Below are 18,017 nucleotides of genomic sequence, written 5' to 3' on the forward strand. Positions count from 1 at the left end.
AATATTTGCAGGTCAGAAGCGTTGCAGAAGTGTTGTTTTACTGCAGGTTATTCACGGTTGTTAAATAAGGGATTCAGGTGGATGGCGTGTGAGTTGTCGTCGGAGTTTTCTTCAAACAATATCAAGGGGCGTTGAGATCGAGACACAAGAGTTATTGTATTGTCAATACATCATCTTAATGTCGTTAGCCTCGTAGCATAATTGCCTAAGTCACGCTTCACTTGTGGTCAGCCGAGCCATCTTTGTATGTAGTGTCAAAAATGCCCTATGTCAAAGAGATGACATGGGCAGATAGTGGTTTTGGAATGTAACAAGCATTCTGATAGGCTGATGGCATAGAGGCAATAATGCCCAGTGAATCAGCAGTGTTAGGAGAGTAGAGTTAGGCAGATATCTCAATTTGGCCAAAATATGACTTTTATGCTATGAGGCTAACGATAACTAAAGATAACGGTATGTCTGTCAACACAGGAGGTGGTCAGTGTTATCTTGTTCACCTGGCGACAGTATTGACCTGAATACTAGAGCATGTTTGACCTGAATACTAGAGCATGTTTGACCTGAATACTAGAGCATGTTTGAGTTCACATCGTACCCACGCTCTGGATTCTTCTTTTCTTGTTGGCTTTTCTCCCTGCAGGATTTTCATTGCTTACCCAAAAGCCTTGTTCCCTCCGAAATCACCCACTGTCTGTATGAACTAGAGGTTAGTGAAATCACCCACTGTCTGTATTAGATTAGATTAGATACAACTTTATTTGTCATCACAGAGTACAAGTACAATACAACAAAATCCACAAATATCTCAAGTTGGATATATGATCTGAACAAGTGAACCAAACATCATAGAGACAAGTCAGCATGATCTTGTCTGTCTATACCTGACGTAGGTGTAGCCTGTAGACATAAAAAAAACAAATAAGACTTCCTGTAGTTGATGATTCATCCCCGTCTGTGTCTGTGTCCCAGGAGGAGTGCAGGGGAGTGGACAGAGAGAGCAGACGGGTCACATGGAAGATGGAGCTGATCCAGCGCAGTGTGAAGACAGTGCAGGTGAGAGAGGGAGAGAGAAAAGATTAGGCAGATTAGGAGGTAGAGATTGAGGAAGGATGCAGTTTAAACATCGGTAAGTTGTATGTTTCTCTGTCTCTAGTGAATCCACCGTAGACCAGGGTTCCCACGGGTCCTTGAGATCCTTGAAAGTTTGTGAATTTGAGAAGAAAAAAAATCAAGTCCTTAAAAGTTATTGCAAATAGACATGGGTCATTAAAAGTGCTTGAATTCCCCCCCCTCTCTCTCTCTCTCTCTCTCTCTCTCTCTCTCTCTCTCTCTCTCTCTCTCTCTCTCTCTCTCTCTCTCTCTCTCTCTCTCTTTTTAATTGTTGTCTCTGAGCGGATGGATCCTATTATATAAATTCTCATCTAGATCTGTCTCAGACTATATCGTGTTGGGTCCTTGAATTTGAGGGAATTGAGTCTTGAAGGTCCTTGAAAGGTGCTTGAATCTGATGTTTCAGAAGGTGTGGGAGCCCTGGTAGATGTTTCAGAATGTGTAGGAACCCTGGTAGATGTGTTTCAGAAGGTGTAGGAACCCTGGTAGATGTTCTAGAAGGTGGTGGAACCCTGGTAGATGTTCTAGAATGTGGTGGAACCCTGGTAGATGTTTCAGAAGGTGGTGGAACCCTGGTAGATGTTCTAGAAGGTGGTGGAACCCTGGTAGATGTTCTAGAAGGTGGTGGAACCCTCGTAGATGTTTCAGAAGGTGGTGGAACCCTGGTAGATGTTCTAGAAGGTGGTGGAACCCTGGTAGATGTTCTAGAAGGTGGTGGAACCCTGGTAGACGCTGACAGTTCTAGTTTGTTTCCAGGAGACGCTGAGGACTCTGCTGACCCGCCTGGTCGAGGCTCAGAGCAGCGGCCCCTCTGGTCATCCCTCCTCTACCTCCGCCTCCTGTCCCCCTCACGCCCCCCCCTCTTCCCATCCTCCCTCATCCTCCCCCTCCCCGGCCTCCTCCTCTCCCCCCCACCTCTCCCCCACCCCTCTCCTCTCCCCTTCCCCAGCCCCCGCCCCCGAGGTCCTCTCCACCACCCACTCCCGTGCCTCTGAGGTGAGCCAGTGTGTCTCCAGCCCCTCCCGGTGTAGCCACCAGCTCTGCCTGGCCGCCCACTGCGCTGCCCTCTCCGAGGTCCTCTCCACCACCCACTCCAGCCCCTCCCGGTTTAGCCACCAGTGGGCCGTGGCCCGGCGTCTGTCCCAGACCTGTCTGACCCAGCTGGGGCTCTGCTGCCACAAGGTGCCCAAGCCAACCAGCCAAGACCTGACCGGCTGCACCCAGTGGAGGAGAGAGAGGGCGGACCTGCCTAGCTGCGCCCAGTGGAGGAGAGAGAGGGCGGCGGCCTTTCACGCCATCAACGACCTCAGGTAGACGGCGGTACGGAAGGGCAGGTCGATCACATGAGGAAGCTAAGCTGCTCACTGTCATACTGTCATACAATACTGTCATACAATAGAATGTATAGAATAGACTTTATTGTCGTTGTACAGTTGCCTATACAATGAAATTGTAGTGGTTCTTCTGAAGGTGCAAAAACAGAAAACATATTCACATATTGACAAACATATACACATATAACATATCACAAATATTTTACACACTAGACAATTACAAAGCGAAAATGCTTTAAAACAAGCTAAGAGACAATGAGGTCCGTGGTGTCAAGTGCAAATAAAGACAACAATCTTAAGAAAATAAAAACAACTATAAAAGCAAGCTAAAAGACATGAGATCAGTGACGTTATAATACTATAATAATACCGTAAAAATATATAAATGTATAAATAGGCACTTAGAATAGAGTTATTGCACATTTCTATTGCACTTTTTCCCCTGAAAATAGACATTTATGAACATGTCTTATGTCTATTGTTCAGTGTTCAATAACAGCTCCCCAAGACACACACACACCGTGCAAAATTATTTCCAGGACCGTGTCCTAACCTCTGATCTCTGACCTCTAACCTCAGGGCTGGACTGGAGAGTCTGCAGCTGGCCCAGGAGGAGGAACGGAAGGAGCGCCGCGAGACCCTGGGGTTCCTGAGGGACTTCCAGACCAACATGGAGACGCTGGTGTCCCGCCTGCAGAGAGACGAGGACCGGAGCGACCAGCTAGAGGGTCTCAAAGACTCCAATGATGGAGAGACAGAGGAAGGATGAGGGATATACTCGTCTGGATTGAACCTGCTGCAATAAAACCTCTATCTGCATTATCACATCACCTCTACCTGCATTATCACATAACCTCTATCTGCATTATCACATAAACTCTATCTGCCTTATCACATCACCTCTACCTGCATTATGACATCACCTCTATCTGCCTTATCACATCACCTCTACCTGCATTATCACATAACCTCTATCTGCCTTATCACATCACCTCTACCTGCATTATCACATAACCTCTACATGCATTATCACATAACCTCTATCTGCATTATCACATCACCTCTACCTGCATTATAGTTTGTCTTTTTCCAAATCCTTGTTTTCATCGACCAATGTCCACCCATAGTTACCGATGTCCACCCATAGTTACCGATGTCCACCCATAGTTACCGATGTCCACCCATAGTTATCTATGTCCACCCATAGTTACCAATGTCCACCCATAGTTACCGATGTCCACCCATTGTTACCGATGTCCACCCATAGTTACCGATGTCCACCCATAGTTATCTATGTCCACCCATAGTTACCAATGTCCACCCATAGTTACTGCTGAAGTCACCTCAGTGTATTTCCTCATGACATTGGCCTCCATTATAGCATATTCACTATCAAATGTCACTTTCTCAAACAAAGGAAGCAGGTAAAAGGTTATTATCATTACTGCTTAAAGCCACCAGAGGGTGCTATCACACCATTGTGTGAGTCTATGTATTAAGGGTGAAACATTGAGCATTTACTATTGCGATAGGTGGCAGTAAATGGTAAATGGTAAATGGACTGCACTTATATAGCGCCTTTTTTGCTGCTCCAACGCTGCTCCAAAGCGCTTTACAACGGCCTCTCATTCACACATTCACACACACATTCACACACCAATGGCAGCAAGCTACCATGCAAGGCGCCAGCCCGCTCACTGGGAGCAATTTGGGGTTCAGTGTCTTGCCCAAGGACACTTCGACATGTGGTCAGCCGAGGCTCTGCCAACCTTGTGATCATTAGACAGCGGCTCTACCTCCTGAGACACAGCCGCCCCAAGCATTTTTTTGTTTATCTCTGTGCCTTAAGTCACGCAGGATGTATGCGGTGTGAGATGAGGTAACTAACATTAGCATTGAACAAACAGGCCATTGTCTTTAACAGGCCAAGAGAACACACTGTAAGAATAAAAGCTTTATGAGTAGAAGCATAAGGAAGGGGAGTATGCAATGTTTATTTATAGCACAACACAAACATGTATTTGTATCATGTACATTTATCTGTACGTTTCCATTTATTGTGCTATACTATATAACAGTGGCGGACTCAGGCTGTTTGAAGGGCAGGGGCGAAAAGAAAAAAACGGCACCTACTGCACAACATGGGACCCCATCAGTGCACATGGTCAAGTTTAGACCATTGGAAGGGCAGCCAATAGGGCACATCCTCTAATTTTGCCACTAAAAAGGGCACTTTAGTGCAACGTTTTTCAACTGTGGGGGCACATGGTCAAATTTAGACCATTGGAGGGGCACCAATAGGGCACGTCCTCTCATTTTCTTCACTCAAAAGGGCATTTTTGCCACTCAAAAGGGCACTTAAGTAAGACGTTTTTCAACTGTGGGGGCACCAGGAGGGGCGGTCGCCCCCCCTGCCCCCCCCCCCCCCCCCCTGAGTCCGCCAGTGCTATATAATATACTAACTATATTCTGGTCTCCAGTAACGTCTTACTACTAGACTATCGGTAGACTACTTCCCTGTGTGAACGCGCGGCACTGGGTACGCGCACAGTGGGGTTTTTTTCTTTTCTTTTTTTTTTTACTGAAGACAGTCAGACAGTTAGAGAGGGAGAGAGATAAGATCATACTGAAGGCAGCATTCACATTCAATGTCTTTGACGACCTTAGATTGACGAGATGACAACAATCGCAACAATTGTCGGTCGTTTATTTGGGGGATAGTAGGCTATAGCTATGCAAAGGAGGCTGCATTGCATTGGAACATCCTAATACCCCCCAAACATAACAATAGATACAACAACAACAACAACAGCAACACTGTCGATGGATAACGGGACAGGGACTGAGGAGGACACGGGCATCCCGGACTACACCTACGTGAGGGTCTGTGCGTCCACCTGTTCCTTCACCGTCCTGGCCTTCTTCAACCTGCTCATCAACTGGACCATACTGCGCCAGGAGCGGCTCCGGGGCCAGGCACGCTTCGTGCTGGTTTTCCACCTGTTGGTCTCCGCTCTCGTCTACTTCGGGACGTGCAGCGTCTTCTACCTCCAGGTCTACCGGGGTGCCAAGCCCGGCGCGTCCGCCTGCGCGGCCATGGTGACGGTCTTGATCACCAGCGCGTCCAACATCCTCCTCACTCTCACGGCGATGGCGCTGGACCGCTACTTGGCCGTCTGTCATCCGCTGAGGTACAGCGGCGCGCTTTACTGTTGCGGCCAGTGGCCCTGGGGCCCCTGGCTGGTCGGACTGTTCACTTGGGGCCTGGCGTCGGTCATCCCCCTCAGTCTGCTTCCCTCCAGGGAGGAGGCAACGGGACTACGCGCGGAATGTGGCCGGGAACAGCTGAAGAAAGGCGAATTACATAAGATACTGCTGATATCTGTGTGCACGGCGCTTATCGTGTATAGTTATGTGCGGATATTGCTTGAGGGGCGACGGTTGGGCGTGCTGAATCGGCGTAACCGAGTCGGCTGCAGAACTATAGCGCTGCACGGCACCCAGCTGGCCGTGTACATCCTCCCGAACTTCGTGAACTTTATACTGACAGTTCTCAATAAACGAGGACATCTTCAACCAGGGGCCAAAGAGCTGTCTGCCGTGGTCAGCTTCGCCTTCTTTAGCTTGGCACAGTGCGTCGCGCCGATCGTGTACGGTTTACGGAAAGAGGAACTTTTGGAGCAGTTGCATCGCCGGTTCCCTTGTTGTTCCCGTCACCTGAAAGACGTCCTGGGGTGGACCGTACGTGCCACGCAGCCACACGTACACCTCCAACCACGGTATGTCAATACAATTGTTGGTTACGATACGTGTCAACATGTATTAGTCACTTTTTCGCACACTTTACGCGTATAGCCTACCCGTGTGGCGAGCCAATGACGCGTGGAGAGTGATACATTAACAAACATGGCAATGACGACATACTTAGGCCTACGTAAGCATTTAGTCTAGACTGAAACATTAAGTGATTTCTTACAACCCGTCCTTCATTTGATTGATTTGTAGTCTAGGCTATATTGAAACAATATCAAACATAAGCAATGGCATTTGCTTTGCGCCATGCTTCCTTTTTCAATTGTTTTGGGATTGTTGTAATTGAATGTAAGACTATAGTCTATAGACACAGTTATTCTTATCATAGCTATGAATTAAACTATACGTCCATGTTCTCTTTGTGTGGGAAAAGAGCTCCAACTTCCCAGAGAGTCGTCTCCTCACCGGCACCCGTAGGAGAGCGGGAGAACCCACTGCTGATCATAGATCCCCATCCTGTGTACGCGTAAGACTGGTGCTGCCACCCAGAGGACATGGAAACAACAGTTGTGGACGTGGATGTAGTGACAAGACCCTTATGTTTACAAAAGGTGTTACAAGAAACACATCTGGGAGCAACGTATGCTTATTTTGTGCCGATTCTGCCTCCTTTGCTGATGAACATTCAGCACCTGCACAAAGCTGTTGTGTGTGTATACTGTTTGTTCAAAGCTGTTGTGTGTGTGTATACTGTTTGTTCAAAGCTGTTGTGTGTGTGTATACTGTTTGTTCAAAGCTGTTGTGTGTGTGTATACTGTTTGTTCAAAGCTGTTGTGTGTGTGTATACTGTTTGTTCAAAGCTGTTGGATGTGTATTTTACGGTACATGTGGGAATACGGTACATGTGGGAAAACTAGGGTTAGGGTTAGATGCTAGGGTGCTAGGGGTAGGGTTGGGGTTAGGGGTAGGGTTAGACATGCCAGCATGTACCAAGTCGACGTAGCACCTAACCCTAACCCTAGTTTTCCCACATGTACCCGTAACATGTATACTGTTTGATCAAAGCGGTTGGATGTGTATAATGTTAGTTCAATCCTTCTTCATTGAGGATAACAGTTTGGCTCAAGTTGACTGAATATATAGTATATAGAGTGCCAGAACAGATGAAATGACCAACATGGGCAATGACTTAAATCACCCTCTGTGTTCAAGAGATATGTTTGTGTCCAACAGTGTATTCTTTTTTCTTGACGATTATCAGCCTCTTAGGTAATTAACACGTTCATCTGTGATCTACTGTAGCTAGTTTCTATTCTACTTGTGCCAGACATACTGCTCAGGTGATGGACATTCTCAACAGTTAACCACTTGCTAACCACAAGAGGCTTGTTTATATGGTTTAAAGTGTTTGAGAGAGATAGAGAGGGAGGGTTTGTGATGTGATGTCAAGTGCCTATGTGACAAAGTGTGAAAAGAAAGTGTGTTGTGAGTTTACTATGGAGGATGGAAACGGTGTGTGTCTGTGTTGTGTGTGTGTGCGTTTGCGATGTTGAAACTGGACTTGTAGATTTCAGCAGGTTGGCTACTTGAAAAGATCTTGGTTCAAAAAAGATTGAACAATGAGCACCCCTGATATAGTCGAAACTGGCAACTGTTTTTTTTTGTTTTTGGTAATCTGATCACAAAGTGACACTACCGTTTATTAGCGGGTTCTAGGGCATCAAAATTGCATTTCCTTGAAACTGTCTATATCTTATGCTTACCCAATCTAAAAGCTCACGGCACGTGCCTGCCAGAGACTGTGTTGATAAATCAAGATTCACTAAGTTATTATCACTGTTTTTATCAGAAATTGTGTTTTATATTTTTATGTTGTATTTCACTGCTGTTGACGTGACTGTAAATATTCTTGTATTTCAGTTTCATAAACTGCAAAAGGAATATTCAATAAAGAAACTTGAACTTAAGAACAAGTTGCTGACTATTATGGTGTATGGACATGATTTATTTGGCTGCATAACAGCAGATTAAGGGCAGTTCAACACACACAAAGAACACAAAAGAAACAGTCACTTCTGCCACGCCGTTAGACATTTATTTTCTTGACAATTCACAACATCTTCTCTAAATCCCACTCAGGACCCTGGATAGGTACAGTTACAATAAGCTAACCACATTTGCATAACATGGTCCAATGCTACATTATGTTACAGACACACAGACACAGACACAGACAGACACACACACACACACGCACACACACACACACACACACACACACACACACACACACACACACACACACACACACACGCACACACACACACAAATGGAGTTAGCAAAATGGAGTCGAGGTGAAAACAAAGAGGACTAGTGTGTATTAGTCTGTGTGTGTGTGTGTGTGTGTGTGTGTGTATGTGTGTGTGTAGTGTGTATTAGTCTGTGTGTGTGTGTAGTGTGTATTAGTCTGTGTGTGTGTGTGTGTGTGTGTGTAGTGTGTATTAGTCTGTCGTCTGTTTCGATGTCAAAACAGGTTACAGCTCTGTAGTCTCCAGGCAGGAAGTGTATTTACACCAGTGAGCCTCTGTCACACAGATCACATCCTGTCCACAGCCAGAGGTACTTCACCATCCCGCCAATGTCGCTCATTAATGACAGAAGGGTTCCCACCCCTTCTAAAACATCACATTCAAGCACCTTTCAAAGACTTTCAAGACTCAATTCCCTCAAATTCAAGGACCCAACACGGCATAGTTTGAGACAGATCTCAAAAGAGAATTTATATAATAGGAACTATCCACTCACAGACAACAATTAAAAAGAGAGGCTTGAATGTGTGAACACTAGATGGTCTCTTGCCTTCTCTACCACAGCACTGCAAAACAATATATTGTGAATATGTTTTTAAAGAGAGAGAGAGAGAGAGAGAGAGAGAGAGAGAGAGAGAGAGAGAGAGAGGGGGGGGGGGGGGGGGGGGGGGGGAATTCAAGCACTTTCAATGACCCATGTCTATTTTCAAAGACTTTTAAGACCTTGATTTCTTTTTCTCAACTTCACAAACTTTCAAGGATTTCAAGGACCCGTGGGAACCCTGCTTAGAAGATCCGGAAGATTCCAGAAGGTTCTTAGCTCCCTCAACTCTCTCTCTCCTCCAGCGTCCTGGGCTCACAAATACATACAACCAACACGATCGTTTTAGTAGCGAAACTCAATAAGACATCTACCATTGTTCTTTCGTTTACATTACAGCTAAGGGTGGGTGAACAGCAAAAAACAGTGAACAGCGGGGCGCTTAGGTGGCGTAGCGGGTTAAGCGTCGACCATGTAACCGTAGGGTTCCCGGTTCGAATCTGGCCGGGGACATGATATCCTGCATGTCATCCCTCCTCTCTCTCTCACCCATCCTTCCTGTCTAATTCTCCACTGTATCTATCAATAAAAATGAGAAATATGAGTGGGACTGCCCCACTCAGAAAAAATAACTTAAAAGAAAGAAAGGGCAGTCCTGTCTAGAGCCCCAATCCAACGTGGGGGGAGGAAAAGTGTAAAGACATTATTCAACCGTGTGGGTGAACTATCCCCTTGTACATACAGGGAGACATATTTGGCATCGTGATGCAACGTTGTGGTTTTGCGTTGAGGGTGGTTGTGCATTCATCTGAGGCTGTGTCTCCCTCACAAGACTCTGCAGAAGAGGAAGTACCGCCGCCGGTCTGAAAATAGAGAGGCTTACAGACGCTAGCGTCTACTGGCCCTCATGTCTACATATCGTTAGCCTCGTAGCGTAATTGCCTGAGTCATGCTTCACTTGTGGTCAGTCGAGCCATCTTTGTATGTTGTGTCAAAAAATGTCACAAAGAGATGATAGTGATTTTGGAATGTAACAAGCATTCTGATAGGCTGATGTCATCTCTGAGGCAATAATGCACAGTGAATCAGCAGTGTTAGGAGAGGAGAGTTATCTCAATTAGTTAAACATGATTACTGTAGCGGACAGACACGGCCATTGTCTAGAATTCTGGCTTTTCTCCTGGGCTCATAAAATGTGATGTCTGATGCCTGATGTCGGCCATGGGCATATTGCACAAGTCATATAAGTATTATCCATTTCCCCTCCCCTGACTTGACTCAGCCATTTCCACTTCCCTCTGTTTACCCTCACATCCCTTTCCACAAAATAAATAGGACCATAAATAGACTGTGGTAAAAAAATAACGTTGTTGTGGTGGTGGTGGGGTGCATCGTTGTCCATTTCCCAATGGAAGCCAATGAGACATGAACGGTATGGTTATGGTCAGTGTTGTATTCTGGCTATAAATGCACCTACTGTGGTCTGGGGTGGTCCAGTGGTCTAGCACCGTGGCCTGGGGTGGTCCAGTGGTCTAGCACCGTGGCCTGGGGTGGTCCAGTGGTCTAGCACCGCGGTCTACAGCGCACACATATGCCCATGTCGGCATGGGTTCGAATCCGGCCCTGCTGACATGCCCCTTCTTCTCCTTACTTTCCTGTCTGTCTTCACTGTATCTGTCCAATAAACATGTAAACATATGAGTGGGACTGCCCCATTCAGAAACCATCGATAGGGAGAGATAGGGGGAGACAGGGAGAGACAGGGGCAAGATGAGATCAGATACCAGGTTTCTACATAAAGAGTCTGCTCTCCTCACCCAACCCACCTCTTCAAGCTCGCCTTCACCAGTTAACCCTCTCCCCCTCCCCCTCCCATGTGTCCCCAGCACTACCTTAATTAGGCCCCTATAGGCTACTTTCTGTTATTTATCTATTTTTTTGTTTCTTTTTATTATTACTACTCGATCTTTTCAGTTTGTAAAGCGTCTTTGAGTGTCTAGAAAAGCGCTATATAAGTCTAATGTATTATTATTATTATTATTATTATTTCCTCTTGAGGTTTCTAAACACTCCCGTCTTAACCTACAGGAGTTATTCTGTCTAGAAGCAGAAAAGAAGTAGGTTACTTGATCGGCAAATCCGCACCACGCTCATATGAAGAACATGACCCGTCTTACTGGAGCACAGACAAGTCTCCATCATGGCCTCAATACTCGGCTGTGTTGACACATTTCGTGGGGGTTTTCATCAGTACGTTGGAAGTGGAGTAAGGCAGAGACAGACGTCGAGAGGATGAGACCTTAGAACATCAACCACAACCCACAGGCTCAGAGCTGCAGGCCTGCGTCTCCCACGTGATCCTGCCACGACCACACGACCACATGACAGGCCTTGGAGTAGCGACATGGAGTAGCGACATAGCTGCTCAGAAAGAGAGCACCACTGAATGGGTTAGCGTTAGCACACTGAATGATTAGCACTGGAGTCTAGAGTTGTGGTAACCGTGGTGATAATGAACTATGAAAGGGCATGCTCTGTCTGCATATGTTCCCATGGTATATAACTAGTTTACTCACTTGTGCATTGTTGCTAAAAGTCCATTGATTTTTGTGATACATTTATTATTATTATTTTACTTATTCCCCTTCGCCCCCATACCAGACATAAACAAACAAACAGCAACAACAACAACAACAACAACCACAACAAACAGTCACAGTCACTCTCCCCACCCCACCCCACCCAGGGTGACCTTTGTGACCCCTGACCTTTGTGAATATGAGCCTCACCTATAGCAGCCATATAACAGTATCCTCCCCCATCGATGATGGGATCAACAGATTGAAAGCAGTTCCTACATAAAATATATATCTCATGTATACACATGAAACTACTAAAATAAAAGTTTGATGTTTTTTAGTTGTTTTTTTTATATACCACCTGTGCATGTTTTAGTATTCTATACCTTTACCTTCAGGTGTGTATCTACAGATATAATTATATACCATGACAAAATACGTATTTTTGCTGCACCCCGATGTTTCCAAAGGCAACAGCGCTACAGAAACAGGTGGTTGTGCAGATCATGCTGGGGAACTCCCCTCCCCCCCACCCACCCACCCACCCACTCACTCACTTAGGCACAAGAGAGTTAACGACGCCACTCTGTTCTGACAGAAGCTTGACAAGGCTGGAAGGAAGAAAAGAAAAGAAGGCAAGAAAGAAAGAAAGAAGATCTGTTCCAGGATCTGTACCAGTCAAAAACTGTATTTGCGGATGGTCAGTGAAACGGTGAACGATCTTCAAGCATCACCGCTTTCGAATTCATTCATGAATGTATGATGTACTTACAGCGCCCCCTTGTGGGAGGAACAAAGCACGGATGTTTAACATTTTAACCATTTAGCAGACGCAATTTGCTTGTTTAGGAGACATTCTGAAGACCCGACAACTCATTCCTTCAGGGGATCATATTATTGTGATAAAAATGCCTTGTCAATTAACATTATGCAACTTTTCAAAGTCCGCACACTGCTAGTAGACTGCTCCCACTAGATTCATTTTGGTGTTTCAGTCATACAAGACCCCCAGAAAAGGTATATAGCCTACTATACTATAATAAACTATATACTATATACTATATACTATACTATACTATACTATACTATACTATACTATACTATACTATACTATACTATAATAAACTATATACTATATACTATATACTATACTATACTATACTATACTATACTATACTATACTATACTATACTATATACTATACTATACTATACTATACTACCCAACCTTCATTGCTTCATATTGTTCTCCTCCCGCCCCCATGCCAGCTTCATGCATCATGAACACACATATACATTCTGAATGCCTGCATGGTGTAGAATGTCTCCTAAACAAGCAGATTGCCATTGGGGGCTTCATAACTTGAGAATAAAGAAACCAAATCAGCATATACAGGTGCAACTAAAAAAAATTGAATATCGTGCAAAAGTCCATTCATTTCAGTAATTCAACTTAAAGGGTTAAACTTAAATATTATATAGACTCAATGCATTGTACATATGCATGATTATACTTTTCAGAGGGCTGACATCTCTGTATTTAAAATCCTTTTCTTATTGATTTCATGTAATATTAAACATTTCTGAGACATTTAATTTGGGGTTTTCATAAGCTGTAAGCCATAATCATCAAATGTATAACAAATAAAGGCTTTAAATATCTCGCTTTGCATGTAATGAGTCTATATAAGATTTAAGTTTAACCCTTTAAGTTGAATTACTGAAATAAATGAACTTTTGCACGATATTCTAATTTTTTGAGTTGCACCTGTAAGTGGTCGATAGAAATAGTAGGCCTATTTAGTTTCAACACAACATGCAATTCTGGAAAATGTTAACGTTGGAGAATCAAAATGCTTTTCATGGTCAAATATATTTATTACATTTCCATTTTTTCCAAAAGAATTAAATTGTGTTACAAAAACGTGCAACCCCCGCATTTTGTAATAACCTGCACAATATGTAGCTAATACATTATTACATAATAAGGCAAACGTTATTACATTTTGCGTTCAGGCGATTTATTACATAATGTGCAGGTAATTACATAATGCGGTGTTATTACATAGTGAAAGTGACTTTTTATTACATTTGGGGATTTTGTTACATAATGGGCAGTTATTACATAATGAGGCTTAACTAAAGGACTGATGGGACAAATCTGACAAAACGGACATTGTAGGAGTTAACTGATTCCAGAAGGTGGCAGTAATGCAACACCAAGGATGCACGCTGCCGTTAAAACCAGAAGAAGAAGAAGGAGTCCGGAAGTAAACAAAACAAACACTCTGCATCGTTAGCATAGCATAGCATAGCACAGCATAGCATGAATGCCCTGAACGACGTGAGTACTCCTGCATCTGAAATGAGAGAATGATGATTAATAACAGAAAAACGACACCTGATTAATCAGATGGAGTAGATAGGCTACTGGACTGTGTACTGGTTGTGGATGTAGTAAGGATATGGACTTATCGGAATGTGTGAGAGAGCTGGCTAACACACCAGCCTCACAACCCACATACAACAAGATCATTATTCGCGTAATTACAATCAAATACAATCAGTCCAAATGTCGTTAGTTGTTCATAGCAAGCTGCAGTGGTGGTTTTCGTAACAGCAGAGCAGTAGGATAGATACAAACATACATGGCCAACAGTTTTCCTCTGTGTTTCAATATTAATATTTTTGAAACATATTTATTAGGCTACAATTCATTCACTGCTATCACGAATAATATCCTCTGGTGTTCAAGCGTCATCAAAACCACAAACAGACAGTTTAATTGTACATTAATTGAATTAGAACTGTGTCATTAAGTTATTCAATCAGAGAAACTCCTGTTGTGGAACAACAAACATTTACATGTGACATTGTTGGCATTTTAACAGAAGTATTGAGGTGGTGGAAGCTTGTGATGGATGGTGTATAGCGTGTGATGGATGGTGTATAGCGTGTGATGGATGGTGTGTAGCGTGTGATGGATGGTGTATAGCGTGTGATGGATGGTGTATAGCGTGTGATGGATGGTGTATAGCGTGTGATGGATGGTGTATAGCGTGTGATGGATGGTGTATAGCGTGTGATGGATGGTGTATAGCGTGTGATGGATGGTGTATAGCGTGTGATGGATGGCGTATAGCTTGTGATGGATGGTGTATAGCGTGTGATGGATGGTGTATAGCGTGTGATGGATGGTGTATAGCAGCGTGTGATGGATGGTGTATAGCAGGGGTCACCAACTACATTTGTCCAAGGGCCAGAATTTTTCGAAGCATACACTGTGGGGGCCGGACTTATATTTATTTAGGAATAATTAGCATATTATTGTTTAATATTTTCACTTTCTTTCAAAATGTATGTTATTAATGGCTTATTATCAGTGTTAACAGACTCCTGACACCTATACTGCAGCCAGCCACCAGGGGGCGATGAACATATTTTGGCTTCACTTTGTTATTACACAATGTAATAATTTTCAGTTATCAATCATGCAAAATGTCACTCTCAAACAACCTGAGGCGTAAAATTCACGTGGAAAACCGCAGCTTTAATGAGGAATGGACTGACAAATACGCATTCATCTTGCCAACATTTAGTAAAGCAAAACCTGTATGCCTCATCTGCACTGAAACGGTAGCTGTTGAAAAACGATACAATCTTCGCCGTTACAATTATACAAGGCATGCAGCTTTCAGAGAATCATACCCTGAGAAGTCATACCCTGAGACCCGTCGCAGACAAATTGCAAGCTTAAAAGCTGGATATGGACATGCCAGTGGAATTATTAGCAGAACGTTATCTGAATGAGAGGGCAACTAGTGCATCTCTCTGGGCTGTCTGGGTTCTACAAGCATAACAAGCCATTTACCTCATTCAATTTTTGACTGATAAGTTAGTTGTTATTTAAGTCACTATAATGTGCATGTGAAAAAATAGGCTATAACACGAAATGTTAAACAAGAGCATGTGGAGAAAAAAAAACACGAAATGTTAAATGAGATCTATGAGTGTCCCCTCATTCTTGCATGCGAATAGGCGCTACGTCTGCCGCATTCCATTTAAAAGATGGGAATTAGTTTCAGCTTTGCTACTGCTATTTAGATGCAAGGTTGCAGCTTTGTGAATGAGTTAGGTCTGAATCGTCCTGCATTGGAAGAACTATATATGCTATGGCCGCGTTCGTAAATTCGCTCTGAGAGAGTCAGAGCGTCCACGTGACTGGCTCTAGTCCAATCAAATTACTTGGTTCCATGACGACGTTGAATCCAGTGTGCGCATCGACGGATTTACGAACGCGCCCTATATGTTCTAAACGGTATTTCCCTCCTCACATTTTCTGAATTCATTAATATTTTTAAAAACATAAATATTACACGGGCCCGATGGGAAGCTTTGGTGGGCCGCATTCGGCCCGCGGGCCGCCTGTTGGTGACCCATGGTGTATAGCTTGTGATGGATGGTGTATAGCGTGTAGGGGTGCAACGGTTCAGTTGGCCCACGGTTCGGTACGGTTCGGTATTTTGGGTCACGGTTTTCGGTACGGTTCGGTTCAGAAACAAATGCTACTATTTATTTACAAACAGTACTTTACTTTATTTTGCTTATACATATGGAACTTTAACATACACATGTATATGTAATGTATATAATGTTTATATAATGTATATATAATTGTATATAAACAAAAAAGACTTTCAAATGTCCCCCAAAAAATAAACACTTTCGAAAGTAAAAGTGCACTTTAGCCTTGACAGCTCGTAGCCCGTATACAAACAGGAGGAAAACAAATTCACACTACAAAAGTAACACTAAGTCTAACATATCTTGTTTAATTGTCAGAATATGGTGGGCTGTGGTGCTTTTGTGGAAGAAAGTGACTGCATGTCTGATCTTACCCAGGAGGCGGGACACCGGGGTTATTGCCACTGCCTTCTTGGCGGCGAGATTTACGACGTGCGCAAAGCAGCCGATCTGTGGCCCCAGTCCACCAGCTTCATGGATCGCATTTACGATATTTGCTGCGTTGTCTGTTGTAACGGGAATTGTTATGTTTCGCCTCTCCAATTTCCACTCAGTCACTGCATTTGTTAGTTCCTCTGCCAGGTGCGCGCTGGTATGGCTTTCGTTTAGTGGACGAGTTCATAGATGTGGCTTTGTTTGGCTAGTTAACCAGCCAACTTTGTAACATTACCGTAGTGAATTACTCATGACATGACGTAGGCCTACTAGTTCCCTCTCGTCCGCATTTCAGACAGCAAATGTTACCAGCCCTTTATAAACAAGCACAAACAGTTTCCACCACTTATCCATGGCACTTTTTGTTCAGTAAAAGATTGCATTTCATGTTCGAAAGGCGCTATGTAAATAAAGCTTTACTTACTTACTTACTTACTTTTACACTGCTGTACTGAAAAGGTACTGAACCGTGACTTCAAAACCACAAACTGAAATGTGTCTGTACCGTTACACCCCTATATATTTTAAATGTAACAATACAAACTTGATCTATTCAAATCTGTAATCTCTTACCTTTCATTCACTATTTTCATTTCGTCTGCACTGACTCTTATCCTGTGGCCTGTAAATGGTATTTGAAAATCATGGCATGATCAGCCTATTTGCTGTGTTGTCAACACAGAAAAAGCTAGAGGGGGCCACATATTAAAGAGCTGTAATTCCTAGACCCTTCCTCCAAACTGGATAGGAATACCCTGAAATTAAAGAGGGTATTTAGTCTGCACTTTAAGGCCATATTCATTCTATAACTGTAACTTGAATATGTTTTGGTAAACAACTAAAATAATAACAATTCTGTCAGTGTCCAAAATGCATATATATATATGGACCTACATATAGCTTGGCTACTGTTTTCCACTTCTGGTAAAAAAAATAATAATAATTTGATTACATTTATTCACTCTTGTTTTAATATTTTGATCATCTTTATTCGTAGGATTCCCTGCACTGTGAACTCCCCATCTGGGCAATGATGGATGCTTCTGCTTGTTCTGGTCATGACGACATGCGCCAGTGCTACGTCCAGTGTGGGAAGAAACTAAACACGGAGGATATTGTGAAAATACGGCAGCGAATTAGAAAAGGAGGACAACACCATTGTGGTACAACTGATCAGTAAGTCATACACATGCTGTGAATCCTGTCCACAAGTAGCCTATTGTGTACTGCGCTCTTCATCTCCCAATCCGGTGACATGTAGTGGACCGTGACAGTGAGGTAACTCTCCGTTGCCCGGGAGGTCCAACCATCCGTAGTCAGTGCAAAGCTCTGTGTTTTTGCCAAATCGTCTTCAATGCCTCTGCGCGTTGTTTGGTAAATACCGGGGATTATTTTGGTGCTGAATGATGTACGGGAGGGGACACTGTAACGGG

At 43.7% G+C, this 18,017-nt stretch overlaps 1 protein-coding gene across 1 annotated transcript; it reads left to right on the top strand.

The window, feature by feature from the left end:
* Nucleotides 1–5,267: 5,267 nt before the first annotated feature.
* LOC308169518 (putative G-protein coupled receptor 148) lies at nt 5,268–6,727 on the top strand (the record flags this gene model as incomplete). Its single annotated transcript, XM_080544199.1, has 2 exons — nt 5,268–6,206; nt 6,647–6,727. The coding sequence occupies 2 exons, from the start codon at nt 5,268–5,270 to the stop codon at nt 6,725–6,727; spliced, it is 1,020 nt and encodes a 339-aa protein (XP_080400325.1).
* Between the last annotated feature and the right edge of the window lie 11,290 nt (nt 6,728–18,017).

This window comes from Nansenia antarctica (assembly GCF_963989245.1).
Source record: "Nansenia antarctica genome assembly, chromosome: 13".
In the NCBI taxonomy this organism is placed as follows: Eukaryota; Metazoa; Chordata; class Actinopteri; order Argentiniformes; family Microstomatidae; genus Nansenia; species Nansenia antarctica.